The following is a 17,274-nucleotide window of genomic DNA, read 5'->3' on the forward strand; positions in this document are numbered from 1 at the left end:
ATTTGCTGCGTTAGAATTAATAATATTGTAATTAATGAGAACTAAATGAACCGCGGCACTCATAAGCTCAAACGCACTCATCCATATATATTATTCTCTGTTCAAAATTCACTTAAGTTCAACCATATTTGCCAACAGCAGCTCAAACACCAACAAATTTATGAGCTATGAGCAGTATGCAGCAACAAGATTAACACGAATTCGAACATCTATACATACACGCTGAGAATGCATATGTAGATTTGCAAACATATTCAGTTATTTCAGTTAGTGGAGTTCGAAGCGTTTTCGTTTTATTGCAGCTGCAAAATCATTTTGGTGGTGCCATTGACGCTATACATTTGTGAATTAAAATTGTATTGGATTATTGTTTACTGTTTTCGGAATTAATTGTGTTCATGTGCAAATAAACCTGCTGCGTAGGTGCGTGTATGTGTAGATAACATATTTAACTAGTGAATTTAGCACAGCGGTGTTCTATAAAAATTTAATTGCTTTCCTCTTTATCATTTTTCCAATAGTTGAAAAATAACGCATACCTGTACATCAACGCGATAGTTACATTACCTGGTCATTGAATTATGACCGATGGTATTTTTTTCTGAAAATTTCAAATATCAGGTAAAAATTTCAATCTAATTTGGAGTTTTCCAAATAAAAAAGGGTATTAAGGAGTTTTTAACCTGTTCTTAGATGTTTTTAAGAATTTCCGGTCAATGGTCTTGCTACGATTAGAAAAGGATCAGTTTTTTGCTGATCAGTGAAAAGTTAAGTGTGCTAGTGTCAGTGCAAATTAATTCGATCTTATGGGAAGAGCATAAAAAAACTAATTGAGATCGTCTGAAAAGTGTGAGAATTGAATAGTGAATATTCATATATTTAAAATATAACAACGGTAAGTACAAAATATACATATCTTTTGAAATTGTCACGTGGATTATCCATTTTTTTAATTTAACCAGTTTTTTTTTTAGAAAATGGGCCGAAAGTCGGATCTGACATCGGGACAAAAGCAACAAATTGCAATTCTTTTGAAAGCCAAGAACCTGAGCTATGCAGACATAGCAAGAACCGTTGGAATATCTAAGGAGTTTGTGGTAAACATTGCCAAAAAGTGGAAAAATACCAACAACGTTTTAGAGGAAACTTCAAACAATCGCGAGAACGCATCACCTCAACCAGGCAGGATCGAAAAATCGTTCAAACAGTTCAGTGGAACAGAAATGCTTCAAGTCGGAGAATTTTAAGAGACGTTCAGGAATCTGGAGTAAATATTTCGGAAAGAACCCTACGTCGACGCTTATACGAAAATGGACTTTTTAGCACACCACCGTGTATGCGAAATCGGCGGCAACTTTGGGCACAACTTCACAGAGACTTTGACGCGGAATATTGGAAAAAAGTTGGTTAAAAAAAAAAACATTTTTTCCTTTGTCAAATAGCAGTAAGAAGATGTGAATATTTACATTTTTTTGTGGTTTTGTTTTTCTTCTTATAAAGGGTTTTAAGGGCCGATGTTGAATGTAAACCACACCTAAACGTTAAGTGCTTTTTTGCATTTCATTTAACATTTTTCAATTTCAGATTAACTCAATTTGAACCATGGAAAGATACACAATCGAGCAACGCGCTAAAGTTATTCAGGCTTATTATGAAAACGGGCGTTCAAATCAAAATGCATATCGCGTACTTTGTGATTTTTTTGATCAATTTAATCGTCGAATTTTAATCGAAAAAATTGTGCAAAAGTTTGAGCAAGCCGGGTCTGTAGGAGATGTGAAAGCACCAGTGCATGCTCGTACAACTCGTACTGCAGAAAATATTGCTGCTGTTCGCGATAGTGTGGTTCAAGAGCCGTCCACCTCAACTCGTCGTCGTGCCCAACAATTGCACCTCTCACGCTCGTCGTTGATGAACATTTTGCATAAAGACTTGCATTTCCACGCTTACAAGGTGCGATTGACTCTAGAACAAAAGCCTCTTGACCATTTTAAGTCAAATAGTCAGAATGGTGGCAGGAAATGACCAATTTTCGAAGAAAATCATCTTCAGTGATGAGGAACATTTTCCCCTTAGTGAATTTGTCAATAAGCAGAATTGCCGCATTTGGGTTAATGATAATCCAAGAGTGCGATTTATGGGTCGGCGGCATCATTGGATCATATTTTTTCCAAAATGAGGCCGGTCAGGCAGTTACTGTGAATAGTGTTCGCCAATGTGAGATGATAACGAACTTTTTATGGCCTGAATTGGAAGATATGGACGTGAACGATATGTAGTTTCAACAGGACGGTGCCACTTGTCACTCAGCTAACGAAACAATTGCTCTTTTGCGCGAAAAATTTAATGGCCGAGTAATCTCACGTCGCGACACAGTGAGTGATACACAACTATTTGTTTGTCAGAAGTTTTCATAAAATAGAAGAAGGAAATCAACCGATTCCCAGACAATAAGAGCTGTCACGTATCAGTTCACACCAGAAAGCTTTTGAGAATTCGAAAGATCGAATTAATGGCTCATCAGACTTTGAGAACTGATTTGGAAAATATCAAAAATAAAATGCGACGTCAACGTTTTTCAACATATGAAGAAGCTGTTGAAGCCCATACACAGCTCGTTCTTAAGGTATCCACTTCTAAGTGGCAAAAGTGCTTTGAAAATTGCTTCAAGCCAATGCAGAAGTCTATCGATTTCCAAGCAGAATATTTGGGAAAAGAATAAACCCATTTTCATTACTATTTTACTCCGCTTTCATTATTGAGCGCAAAGTATAAAAGGTAACCGTCACAGCTGTGTGAGCTCAATTGATATTTTGAGTAGGGAATTGGGTACAATCATGCAAGAGACATCGTAAAGCCTCTACTCATTAACTGGTATTTACAAATTTGAAAAAAAAATGAACGCTTTTCATTAGTGTTCTCGCTATGGGTGGGCTCAAACCGACTAGCATCATTTTCTGTTTTATTTTCGTTTGCGTTTAAATATGCAGCCCCTCCACAGCAGTTCACGGCTAAGAAAGTTGCGATGGCTTGCAAATCCAGAAATTAATAGCTTGTATATTTTAATTATAGGAGTAAGGCTTAATGATATGGTTTTCTTTGAGGTTTTCAAATTACAAAGTAAGGGATCTTTAAGTGGATTGTCAGCCCTCAATTCGCCTTCTGCTTCTAATATAGGAGGCAGCAATTTTTTAATGAATTTTTTTTCATTTTTATTTTATTTACTACTTTTTATATTTTTTATATCTATATAGTATTCACCTGCTGTATATTTAAGTGGTTAAATAATTAGTATACTTACAACATCTATTAACTGCGATAGCCGTAGACCCATTTTGACCGTTAGACGATCGGAATTATTGCCCACAGGCCTTATTAAACGATTGTAATTGCTTAGGAGATCGTCGTATAAACGTTTTGCATCTGGGTTGGCCAGGCCGCCGGTGGCAAAATGTAACGCTATGAACACAGCTGTGAATAGCACGCTCCCCATCTTAGGCCAGGTCCACCCCTATGAAAGAAAGAAAGTAGATCGAAGAAAATTATTAGTAAAGCTTATTGAATAAGTTGCAGTTATTATGTGTATGTATTTAAATGTACTTCTATATTTTTATGTATGGGCACGGCTTCACTAAGATAGATAATAAAATATTTCAAAGATATCTTGGGAGGGCATTTGACTTGAAAAATCGCTACTTCAAATAATCAAAACACTCAGAAGGTTGTAAACATGAAAATAATAAGTAGGAAACTCAGATGTACCTATAGGTGCGCAACTCTTCCTTCACTTTTTCTGCACAATTTGCAGCGTAATTTAAAAAAAAATGACTACGTTATGTGCATCTTTTTGGATATAAAGGGGGCTTTTGATAATGCCACTTTCGACAGTATTTGCAGGCCTGCCAGCAAACATGGTGCCGACCGGGTGCTGGTGAATTGGATTCGTTCAATGCTAGTCCGAAGAAGCGTCACGGTGCGGGCGGAAGAGGAGGTGTCGTCCGGGGTTAATAGAGGCTGCCCCCAAGGTGGTGTGCTGTCTCCATTGCTCTGGCGCATGGTGATCGATCCTCTACTCACCACCTTAAATGGTGTTGAAGTCTACACACAAGCATATGCGGACGACGTTGCCTGTCTGATAACGGGAAATAGTCACCCTTTAGTAGGTGCTTACACCCATTATCGGAAATTTAGGCGTCTTTATTATTCACATCTTTCTGATTATCGCTTTATTCGTTTTGTTATTGATTCAATATTTAATTTCGTTTGGTTTAGTTGAACCTTTTTATTTTACTATCGATATATTTATGCTTTAATGCGCATATATTTTTTATTATCTATTTATTTTTGGTGTAGAATCTGTGTTTTTACTATCGATGTTTATTTTAATATTGATTTGTTGGTTTTCTTTTCAAATATATTTAATGTCAACTTATTATTATATTTCTCTTAGCCATATTTTAAGTATCGAATAATTTTTTAATATTTATTTGTTTTTGCAATTGATCAGTTTCTTTTATTAACAGTTTTTTTATAAATATAGGTTTTTTTTCTATCAATTTTTTTTCTTTCATCAGGTTGCGAGCTATGTTTCTTCTATTTTCTTTTAACAACAGCCGTTTCTCACGTTTCGTTGCTTATGTTAGAAATTTATAAACTTTAAAGACATCCAAAAAATACAGTCAAGATAGCCCCGTTACCAATTTTCAATTTCAAATATTCAATTTTGGAAATTTATAAATTTTTTGATATTTATGTTCCTATTTTTAGATTTATATTGCCACAGTATAGCCACGACATTAAAATAAATCCCATTTTCTGCAAGTTAAGTGTACGAAACACAATATGCGTAGAAGCATTCATATCAACACTAATCTTGCTAAAGTTTTTTATTTCTGAAAGTGCACAACTGCTCATAGATTTTACAATGCCGAGACGGTGCAATTTCCTTTTCAACTTTCCCGTTCTCAACTGCCATTCAAATACATGTTTTGTTTTTCAAACCCATAACCCTCAAAATGCAGTTACAACTTGAACACTTGCAAAACATATTAGCATAATTTTAGGCTTAAGTGCAAAAGCCCTAAAAAGCAGCACTTTTCGTGCTATAGATTTTCAATACAAAAGCTGCAGTTTTGAATTTTATTTGACTACGCCAAATACTGGAAAAGTAAGTATAATATCATTTAACGAGCTATTTTGTGCATTTTCAAAGGTCGATGACAGCGAACTCAACCAAAGGCACACATTTTCATCTACAAACTTCTATGCCTATACGCAGATGCCTTAAAGTTTGTATGCACACACACAACTAAGTGTGTGCTCTCCGCTGCTATGTATAGCTTTGCATGTGCCTATGTGTTGAATGCTCCTCCCTGCACACCAGAATGCATGTGTTTGTCTGTGTGTGTGTGTGTATGAGCAAAGTGCTGAGTAGTGCATTTATGCAAGACTGTGGGTCCCTCCATCGGCGCTTATAGGTTTAACTGTAGTTAAAATTTATCAAGTCGTAAATTCCGCCACACCCCGCACACAAATCCAGATAAATGCAAGCGCTTTAATGCTTTCTACGTACCATATTTGGATGTATGTATGTGCATTTCCACTGACAGCAAGTGGGTGACCGAACGTTCATTGGCAGCGCGCAAAAGACTGTCAAAACTATTTCCGACATTGCCAAATGTTGGCTCTTAATCTTTGCCGCTTGACTGCCTGAGGGCTAAAGGCATATCTGGCAAAAGGCGTATATAAATTTATGTGTACAGAAGTGTGTGCTGCAATTACATATATATGTATGTGTGCATATGGTATCTTTGGATGCGCTGTTGGGAGCGCCTGCATTTGTGTGCCATGAGCAACAACGTGTAGAACTAAAGTCGGAAATTTCCACTGTGCTGCTTGTAGAGAATCTGGAATTGAGATATTTTTCGTTTTTCGTTTTCCGTTTTTCATTGTTTATTGTTTTTCTTTTTTCTTGTTTGCAACTATTAAAGTAAAATTGTATTGGCGACTTTCGAGAGTTGGGTACGCATTCAGGCGAATACGCTCGTTATCAAACATACTTTTGGCGTGATTTCTACTAATGTTTTAAGAAAACGTTTTCCATGTAGCTGAAGCTCACGCACTTTGGAGGATAAAATTCAAGCACTTCGATTATATGACATATACAAGCATATATGTATAAATATATATATATATATATATGCACTCGCGAGCATAACTGAGTGCATGGTTGCGGTTCTTGTGGTTTATCTTCATATAACAAGTGTAATTTATAAAAAATTATAATTGATTTCCCAAAAAATTGTTTAGATTGTGTTCCGTGAGAAACTCTTTTTTGTATGGATTAATGCACCAAAATCCATCTGAAAAACATTAGTAAAAATCAATAGGTTAAATTAGGTTAAGTTCAACCGGTTGACTTGCAGTCACGCATAGACCTGTTTGCTCCATAACGATATCAAATGGAGTTCAGTAGTTATGCGTTTTGAAATAGTACACCCGCATGGTGCCTACTTTCAATTTATGCGAATTTAAGGAGACATTTCCAACCCGCTGCTGAGATGTCTTCCAATCTATTTAGGGAGAACGCCACTGTGGGGGGTAAAAAATAGTAGATTTTTGGGATTTTTTTTTTATAAGTAGGAATGATTACTCGAGGATCGGACAGAAAGCAATTTATTTTATATGTATTAAACTATGTTGATGTAAATTTGTATTAAAAATATGGAAATTTCACAAATTTATGTAAATTAACGTAACGAGTTAAAAAAAGGGCGTCATCAGGTAGCAGCGATACAGCAATGAATAATCATCTGAAATCAAAAAACCAAAAATTTTATTAATCTACAGAATAGTGGATATCGTTGTACGTAGCCGTTTTTTGTATTTTTTTTTGTTTTTAACAAAATGGTGGCGATTTGAATTTCGATGTGTGTTTTTCACCATGTTTTTGATTTTCAACAGGCCCAAGAAAATAGTTATTTTCAAAATCTTGAAAATCGGCTACGTACAACGATAGCCAATGCGATAACAAAAATTTTCAAAAAAAAGGAAATTAAAATCGGTTCATTAGTCTTCGAGAAATCGTTGTCACCGTATCAAAAAAAGTCGTTTCGAGAAAAACGCGTTTGAAATAAAGCATCGTATCGTAAGCGCTACGGGGCCGAACCGACGGGCGCTCACTTAAGTGCACATAGAATCCGGAAGAAAGCGAATTTCGCTTTTAAGTTTTTACCACATTTGCTTGAGTAGTTATACTAACAATTTATGCAAAAAAGTCGGTTTTTTCGAATTTTCACAGTGACGTTACCTCTTAAACTGTAGTGCCCCCAAGTATTTTAAGCATGTTTTAAATAATGCGTGACATCGGCAAAGGAGATTTTCTGCAGCTTCCCTTAAGTCCTGCTTCTTAAATTTCCCGCTTGTGATTCCTATCTTGTAGGCATACGCTGCTATTCAATAAGATTTCACGACAGTTTCATTAGTTATACCCAAACATTTTCTAAAATTTAAGTAAATAAAATTTAAAGGCACATAATTCACAATATAGATGTTAATTTGTTGAGTTTTTCTAAATTTTGCATGAAGTTGAAAGTTTGATTTAAGGTGAAAAATGTTCTTGTTTCAAATAATGACAAAATTGTAACTGTTTTGAATAATGACAAAATTTTAACATTCTATATTCAAGGTGATGCAAAATTTATCATGGAATCACTTTTTATCTAATAAAAAAATGATTTCGTGTAATCTTCATTTTGACCTTTTTGCGCTCCATTGCTTGTCTGTTTGTATACTGCAGCTGTCTATTTCGTAAGTGTCACATATGACTAACATGTGCAAAAAGCATACATCTTTCGATAGGCTGATTAATTTTGGGCCACTTGTATTTGAAAAAAACATCAGCATGCACTGCATATATCTTTATATTTTAAGTTCGGATAGACTCATATTAAAAAAAATACACATATTTAATCAGCTGATACGAAAACCAAAAAAATTGGATCGGTTGATGTCGTTTGGATCAAGGGATTTAGGAAAATCATATTTGGCCAAATTCAGATTGTACGAGTATATTACTGAGCCAACCTTTACTATAGTTAGCAACTCTTTCGCGCTTTGGCATAGGTGAAAGTAAAGGGCTTTCCAATAAAAGGTGTTATTTTGAATAGGATTGCGCTATCGAGACATGATTAACGATTTTTTATGGCCGGAACTGGATGATACTGATCTGGACAACGTTTATTTTCAACAAGACGGTGCTACGTGCCACACAAGCAACGAAAACATTGATCTCTTACGGGAAAAGTTTCTGGACCGTGTTATCTCTCGAAGAGGTGATCACAATTGGCCACCGAGATCTTGTGATTTAACACCTTGTGACCTTTTTATTTGGAGCCACGTAAAAGAGAAGATCTACGCCAACAGACCAGTGTCGATTCAAGACCTCAAAGATGGAATTCGTGAGGCCATCGAGGACATAGGGCAGCCACTTTGCAATTCGGTTATGGAAAATTTCATGAAAAATATATTGTCCTGTAAGCGTGGCCGTGGTGGTCATTCGCCTGATGTTATGTTCCACTATTAGCGGCATACCTTCCTCTCTATAATGAAATAAACATCCAATCATTTATATTAACAAATAGCATTTTACTTTGAATATCAAAATAACACCTCTTATTGGAAAACCCTTCATTCAGAGGAAACCTTCTCACTTGCTTGCTTCATAAATATAGGTAAAACGAACGCATCAGTAGTCACTGTCTCTGCAGAAATAAATTATTGCGTAGTCCAGAAAAAATTGCGGATGTTTACCAATAATTTGGAATTTCGCAAAATCTTACGGGAGAAAAAAGAGCATTAAAATATCGATAATAATAATGGATTTTTTTTTTTTTTTGAGGAGTATCAATCGTTTCGTGTTAACAAAATTTCAACTGATAACAAAAAATGCTTTGTGCGGCTTCGAGATACCAATAAGTCATAACATTTTTAAAATTCTCATACATTTGCAAAGAAGTACGCAAGAGAACTCAGCATCTCCCACCATAGTTATAAGTCCAGGATTTAAAGCGATTGCAGTAGTAGCGATAAACTATGTATGATACGAGTGCACCTTGGCTAATGCAAAGGCAATAAAGGCGACTAATATGTATGTATAACTCGCCGCTATATTCTATAAAGTGATTGCGTGTTATTCAGATCTTCTTTGTGGTGTCTTTGGGCAGATATTACCAGCTTTACCATTGGCAAAAAGGGCAGATGGGATAAGAGTTTGAATATAAAGATAAAATCAAGAAGATAAAATCTTCACACATTTAAAAAAATAAACAATTTTCATCAAAACTTCACATATTTTAGCCAGAATTCTTAGCAAATCTTCGATAATAAACAACTATTCTTCCTTACTACTAAAAACTAAGTCAAACTATCATACAATTTTTCAAACTGACTAAATACTATGAACCGAGAAGGCAAGACTGGAAGGAGGGAAGAGTCGCCAAGGATATATGTACTTCTGTTTTCAATGACGGATCCAAGATGGAATCTGGAGTGGGAGCGGGGTTTTTCTCTAACTCAGCCAGCATTTCGGTCTCCTTTAAACTGCCGGAAACGAGCAGCGTTTTTCAAGCAGAGGCCTTCGCGATCCTACAGGCATGCAAAATGATTCGAGATCGCTATTGGGAGGGAGACATTTATATTTTTTCCGATAGCCAAGCTGCGATCAAGGCCCTGTCGGCGCCGTATTGCAGCTCACTTCTGGTGAACTCCTGTAAGGAGGTACTCAAACATCTCGATAGAGCAGGAAGCATCTCCCTTATCTGGGTTCGTGGGCACAGGAATATTGAGGGAATTGAAATTGCCGACGACCTTGCAGGAAGGGGTCGACAGAACCCGTTTCAGCTGTCCCCCTCTCAGACATCGAGAGAAACTATACAATCTCTTTCTATAAAAAGCGCAAGACAGATGGAGGTCTGTCTCATCGTGTGCTATTTCGAAAACACTATGGCCTCAATACGATAAAAACAGAACGCTTAAGGTGATGGGAATCCCCCGCCATTCAATTTCCAAACTCATTGCGGTGTTCACTGGTCACTGGGTGATCGGTAATCACGGAGAAGCTTGGAATTCCGTACATCCCCTATTGCAGAAGCTGTGGGGATCTTGCAGAGAAAGAGACTGTTGAGCACTTTCTCTGCAAATGTCCAGCATGCTCTTTGGGGATGACTTGAAGAAATTCTAATAGGAGCATTTAAGGCGGCATTCGTTCTGACTGTATTCAAATCGAAAGGATATTTATAATATTACGTTAAGACGTGGTAGAGTCCGAGAAGTAAATAATTTATATAAGAGAGGAGCAGTCCATCTCTCCCCTGTTAATGTTAAACAGAAAAGATTACTTAAAAGTAGGCGGGATTTATATGGTGTGACAGGGTCAGAGAAATACAGGAAAGAGACAGAGCACACTCAACTCAATTCTGTCTATAAAGATTTGTAGACAATGTAGATCTAACAAAATCAGTAAATAGCAACTTAACAGTAAAAGTGTTTGCTAAGTTCGAGCTATTCCTTCATATAAAGCCAATAATGGAGTACACGTTAGACAGATTGCAGGTCATATGATTAAGAAATGTAAAGCGTGTATCGCAAACAAGCCCTAGATCTTTGACTTCTTCACCAGACTGAAATATATAATCCCCAATGTTATGACAAGTGGGAATGATGTTAGTTATTTTTTAATAAGAGTGAAAACATTTTTTAATATATTAAACGGTAATCGAGTGACACTACAATTAACTAAACGAGTCACATCAGCTTAAAGTTTAGGTACATCCGCCGAGTTTGAAATAGTAGACAATATTTTTAAATCATCCGCATATAGAAGAAAGTTTGCAAAAAGAAAACAATTACTTATATCCTTATAAATAATAAAACAAGCAAAGGACCCAATATACTTCCTTGAGGTACACCAGAGGACGCAGAGAAAGGTGCAAATGAAGCACCATCAATGGAAACTATTTATAAGTACGCAAAGTGTATTACAAAAGTAAGACTCAGCCAATTTAGAGAAACTGAGTGAAAACCCAGAAATAGAAGTTTATTTACTAAAATTGTATGCGAAATTTTATTGATCGCCTTTGAAAAGTCAGTATAGATAGAGTTAATTTGTTGCCCGGCTGAGAAAGCTTTAAACACTATTCAGTGAAAAGTGGCTAGATTGGAAATTGTAGACTTACCTGTAACAAAATCATGCTGATACTTTTAGTTGCAAGCCACATCTTTTCTTTGACAGTATTTTCAAATAATTTAGATACTATTGAGAGCTTTGAGATTGATCTGTATACGGACATTATTTTTTTACCATTTTTAAAAACTGGGGTAACAACCGTAATTTTCTATTCATGTATACCAGAGGTTAACGATTTATTGAAAATTAACTTGAGGCACACAGCAAGTGCTGAACAATGTTTGAAATGAGCAACTGGAAGACTATCAGCTTTAGTTTTCGGCTAGGGTTTTAGGGCTAAAATACCCTTCTACCCCTAAAATACTCAGCATCTTCCAATGACAGACGCAAACACCCAAAGATAAGAGAGGCCGTAGCATTTAAAGGCCAAACCCAGTTTGTACCAGGTTGATCACTAACAAAATTTGCACTAAAAAAATCAGCAAACAGGTTTACCATTTCAGTACGGATCGTAGCTAATTTATAATTCAGAAAAACTGCAGGTGTCCCATCTGCACTAGATTTTTGAACTTGAACTAGATTTTTTAGTTTTGATGTTTTGTAGAAAAAGAAATTCCGACTGGACTTAATATTTTTTTCAACACTTATGATATAATTATTATATAGAAATTTACATAAGGGGTTATATACTTTGTGAGCCTTGTGAAATGGACGATTGTCATAATTTTTTTTAAATATGTTTTAGAACTTTTATTCAAATGAGGCATATATCATACGGAAGGGTAACTCTCGAAGAATAATATACATTTTGGTGTTTTTATTTAAAAAAACGTTATTATTTATTGCTGTGGTAGCGCATGAGAAGCTCAACTGAAATAAAAAAAATAAATGATTATTTTAGAAAAATGTTTTTTAGTGAATCTGAACTGTTTATTTACCCAAAAAAAAATTTCCTCGACATGAAAACCGCTTTGCACAAAAAACGATTTTTGAGGGGTTGAAAAATTAAAAAAAAAATGAATTCCAGCGAACTATGCAAATATTTATAAAAAGTGAATCGTTCAGATTCACGAGGTTGTAACTTCGAATAATTAAAAAAAAAGTTTATGCAAATCGGTCAAAAAGTTGTTGATAAATAATGATCACCGCCACGGTAATTTTCAAAAAACGCGACTTCGAGATATTCGCGTCTAAAGTTTTGCGCGCATTTCATCTATGGATCTTTTGCGTGCTTTTCACAGTCTGTAACTTTCGTTCTAGTGCTCCGATCTTTATGATATTTTGAATGCATGTTTTTAAGATGCTGTACTTTTAGAATTCGCCATACAAAGTTTTTAGATTTTTTAGTCCAATAAAGGGTATGTAACCCCTTCAACAATTTTATTTTTTAAGTAATATTTATACATTGCGTGAAGACAGTGTTTCAAATCGTTGTTTTTAAAACACATTTCCGGCGAACGATTTTTCCATACAGTGAAAAATCAAAAAGCATTTACATCACAAGAAAAAGTGTACACCACATTTTGACAAGGTTTGATTGTTGATTATTTATTTTGTAATTTTAATTATTTTTTAATGCAACAAAACCCATATAACGCAAAGTATCGAACTTTAGGGATATTTCAAAATTTTTAGAACAATTTCGTATGCAGTTTTATAGATCATTGCCCTTTAGTGCAGTTTTTTTGATTCCAAATTAAGTTTGTCTACACACTTAAACTATTAATTTCGAATTTATGTGCCATGTTAGCATTTTATTGACACTGCTCATCGCATTTCTTAAATGCCCAAACTTATAAAACTGCTTCGTCGGATTCCACCATCTTTTATTTGGCAAGTTTGTCTCTCTGCTTTGCTCTACCCTCTTTTAACTTTTCTGCCCCGATTCCGTTCTACGATTCTCGCGGCAAACTAGTCAATATAATAAAATAATCAAATAGACAAACTCTCTTCTTTAGTTCGTTTTTAACCTTGCCTCCGTCAATTTTGATTGTCCTTTTCTTGTTGAGCAAATACATTTTTAAACTACATTACTTTCAAAAATTTTCATAAATCTGAAGTATTTTATGTTTAGTAAATAAGAAAGTCTATGATATTAACGCTGCAATCCACGGAACTTTCGTTGAGTTAACTGGTTATACAATTTTTTGGATTTCAATTTATCTTACGCCAAATTGGTACTACAATTTCTATTCAAAAATAGTATTTTGAGTAAATATGCTGTCAGTTCTGTTATAAACAGTATCCATTATATAATTCTGAAGTGTTTGACTTCGGCATTAGCTACAAATAAATAAATAATCGATCAACTTCCACTTTGTAATCGTAAGTAAGGAAGTAACTGAGCAGACAAATTTGGGGAAAAAAATATTCTGAAAGAAAAGAGGTCTTCAAAGGTACTACAGTGGGCTCTTGCAAAATCGATAATTGAAGTATTTACAGTCTAATATTGCGTTTAAGACCCTGAATCATTTTTAAAGATTAAAAAAGGCAATTTTTGCAAACTCTTAGAGTGTACACATGTGCGCGAGCATTGGTTCAAAACTCGTACAGGAGTTTCATTAGCTCCCACTAATGGGAATATTATTTTTCCATTATTATTATTATTATTTTCAATACCAGCCCACTTCAGACGAAACAACATTCATGCCTTATTATTATATTTCCTTGAGATATCTCAATTTTTTCTGCTTTGGAAGCCTTGAGCAAAAATCGTGAAATACAAAACTTTGGACTTTGAAATAATGAAAACTCCACAAAAGTGAAATGAACTACCTTGCAACAAGCCATTTTTCACATAGCCGGAATATTGTCGGCACCTTGTTCCATACCTAGCTGCGTATTGCACCATTACCTTGCGTGTACAAATTTTGATGACAGCATTTCAAGTAAAAATATAATACATTTTGTAAACTCCAATTGCAACAATAAGTGAGCATACATCTGCACATAAGCTGTCATATTCTTTAAATTGAAATATTTAAACTAAATTCTAAATTTTGACATAAACCGCAAAAGTTTGAAAACTATTTTAAAATTTTCCTAATTTTTTTTCTTTTTTTGCTGTTGCAACCATAACAAAAAGCCAATTTTAAAAGTGCATTCTAACGCCAGCACCACAAAACCTTTTAAGTGCACACATGTGTACACTTTTTAAAATGTAGCAAAGTGTGCATAATACAAATTTAGTTGAAATAGTTGATATTGCGTATACGTACTGGTGCACCAGGACACAAAAGGCTAAGGAAAGTGAAAAGTGGCACAGGAGTAGACTAAGACACGTGTGCATGTGTGAGTGCTGGCATACGCACTACATATACATACACATAAACATATATATCCATGTATGGGTGTGTGCAATATGAGCACTTAAGCGTAGGCAACAATCGTGGTTAGGCATTCCACGTTGCCGAGAGCAAATAAACATAAAAAGTTTATGCTAAAAAGTATGCAATGCTGACACGTAAAATCTTTGCACGAAACTTTTGTGAAAAAGTGCCAGCAACAAAAGTGGCAGCAACATGCAATTGGTGGTTTTGTGCATACCAATATACTTTAGACATTTAGAGCAACATGCAAGTTTTTAGCTGATGTGTGAGTATGCATATTTACTTTACAGACTTTCCGATGAAAGCGTTTAGTCTAAAAAGTTCCTTTGGACCTTGCCACTCACTCGCCCTGCACTCAGTACATACGAGCAGACCCGCAACGAACATCAGCTTAGTTGCTTAGTGTACAAGTGTGATTGGTGGCTTCTTGGTTGCAGTTGATGTTGCAAAGTAAACATGAAACTTGTCTAAAAGCTTAAAATGCATTTGCAAGAGGCCATGAAAAAATCAGCAACACAAAAATGCGGTGAAAAGCAAATATTGCACTTTATATTCACACATATGCACATTAGGGTGCATCACTCGCAATAAGAAAAAAAAATGTAAAATATCTTCTTTGCTTCAAAACTTTCGTCAAAATATTGTATTTCGGTAGTTCTTTTTAAATTTCAGAAAAGTTTATTTTATCAATGGAATCAAAATAGTGACTACTGCGAATAATAATGTATGACATCAGCGACTAAATTTTCCAGGCAATGAAAATGATCTAAAAATGCAATGGTACTTTGGAAGTCTAAATTGGTCAAAATTTGGTTGTCATTCAAATTTTGTCTAACTATCTTCCAAAAAGTGAAAAATGCTATCGAAAATCTTATTAGTTTGATTCCGTTCGTACAATTTTTATTTTTTTTTTATGCCGACCTTTTAGCTTCAGCACTAATATCATTTAAGATAATTAAACAAAAACAAAAAAAATATATATATTATTTCCGCAAATTAAGTTTATTTATAAAGCTAGATATTAAGAGAATCTTCGAAATGTTTCCAGCTCCTGTAAATCTTAATAGTTTTCCCATATATTTTGGCGGTAATTTTAATATGATTTAATTTTAATATTAATTTTAATTTCATGTAGTTTATTAGTGTAATATATTATATATTATTTAAAAAATTCGGTGAAAAATCGTACCCGAATTCAAATCCACACCCTTATGGGAGTGCAGTAGGCGCCTGGGAGTGTTGCCATGAAAGCAGCAGCTATCAAAATGTAGCAACTTTCTTTATTTATAAAAGTAGGAGTACAAACGAAAGCATTGTAATTTCACACTTAAACTATGCTTGTATTGGCAATTTGTATACAACTCGTTTTCAACGTACATATTTATGTATGCACAACGTATGTGTGGTTGTGCTCCAATCAATTCTAATATCAGTCTGTACAACCGATAGCCCATATTGGTGCGAGCACTTTTATTTGAACAGTGCGAGAGGGAAAACCTAAAAATAACTTAAACTTGCATTCATTGATTTTGTGGCTGTGGGTTGTTTTTGTCGTATTGTTTTTGTTAGTAAAAAGTAGCAATCAAATGTTTCAGGTTTCTAAGTAAACACTCTAGGCTATGTTGAGGCAACAAATCCCATTAGTGCAAATAAAATTGAGTAAATTGATATTCAGTTAGCAAATAGAATGAATATGGGCAACTAAAAATTGGTTTTTGCGTTATTTTTTTTTTTTAATACATTTTTGTTTTGTGATAATTCCTTTGTAAACTAACATTTTGTTATTGAGTTGTGCTACAAAAATTTGCTTAATTTTGAAATTTAGATTTTTGATGAGCAAATACCATAGTTGTTTACAGACAAATAGTTTCTTGTTAAGGCGCTCGCCTCATTTAAAATGGTGTTTTTTTTTTTGGTGTTTCTTTAAAAGCGTGAAAAATGGAAACGAAAAAAGATTTTGTATTTTTGTTTCCAATGTTTCCGACGAAACACCAAAATTAAGAAGAATATTTTTCTATAAGCGGTCGTCCCTCGGCAGGCAATGGCAAACCTTTGAGTGTATTTCTGCCATGAAAAAGCTCCTCACAAAAATATCATAAAAATATCTATTTAGAGTCGGCTTGAAATTGTAGGTCCCTCTATTTGTGGAGCAACATCAAGACGCACACCACAAATAGGAGGAGGAGCTCGGCCAAATACCCAAAAAGGATGTACGCGCCAATTATGTAGGGTGGGCCATGTAAAATTTGCTTTTTGAAACTAATGAATATTTTTTCAAACCTTTTTTTTTATTTTGAAGATTGAACATTGTCATTTATGAATGAAAAATAATATCGTTCAAATGACTGCCATGACGGGCTTTACAGTAGGCCATTCGATAAACTCAATTTTTAAGCATATTTTCGATTTTTTGGGCTCCAATTTCAGGAATGGCAACTTCGATTTCGTGTTTTAAATCATCAATCGACTCTGGATGGCTCGCATAGCATTTTTCCTTAACGGCTCCCCACAAAAAATAGTCCAACGGGCTTAAATCACAGCTCTGAGGCGGCCAATTGATATAGGAATTCAAAAACGGTAGCCAAAAGTTCGAGTGTAACTTTGGCAGTATGACAAGTTGCACCGTCCTGTTGAAACCAAATGTCGTCCATGTCATCCTCTTCAATTTTTGGAAACAAAAACTCGTTGAGCATGTCACGGTAACGCTCGCCATTTACTGCAATCGCGGCTCCTCGCTCATTTTCGAAAAAAAATGGCCCG

The 17,274-nt window shown here is 35.0% G+C and overlaps 1 protein-coding gene across 1 annotated transcript in view; it reads right to left on the reverse strand.

Moving 5' to 3' along the window:
* LOC129246953 (acetylcholine receptor subunit alpha-like 1) overlaps positions 1 to 3,493 on the reverse strand; it is a 194,107-nt gene extending 190,614 nt beyond the window's left edge. The window contains exon 1 of the mRNA XM_054885724.1: positions 3,302 to 3,493. Within this exon, the coding sequence (XP_054741699.1) occupies positions 3,302 to 3,493 (192 nt within the window). The remainder of the gene's footprint in view (positions 1 to 3,301) is intronic.
* Between the last annotated feature and the right edge of the window lie 13,781 nt (positions 3,494 to 17,274).

Source organism: Anastrepha obliqua, chromosome 1, assembly GCF_027943255.1.
Source record: "Anastrepha obliqua isolate idAnaObli1 chromosome 1, idAnaObli1_1.0, whole genome shotgun sequence".
Classification (NCBI taxonomy): Eukaryota; Metazoa; Arthropoda; class Insecta; order Diptera; family Tephritidae; genus Anastrepha; species Anastrepha obliqua.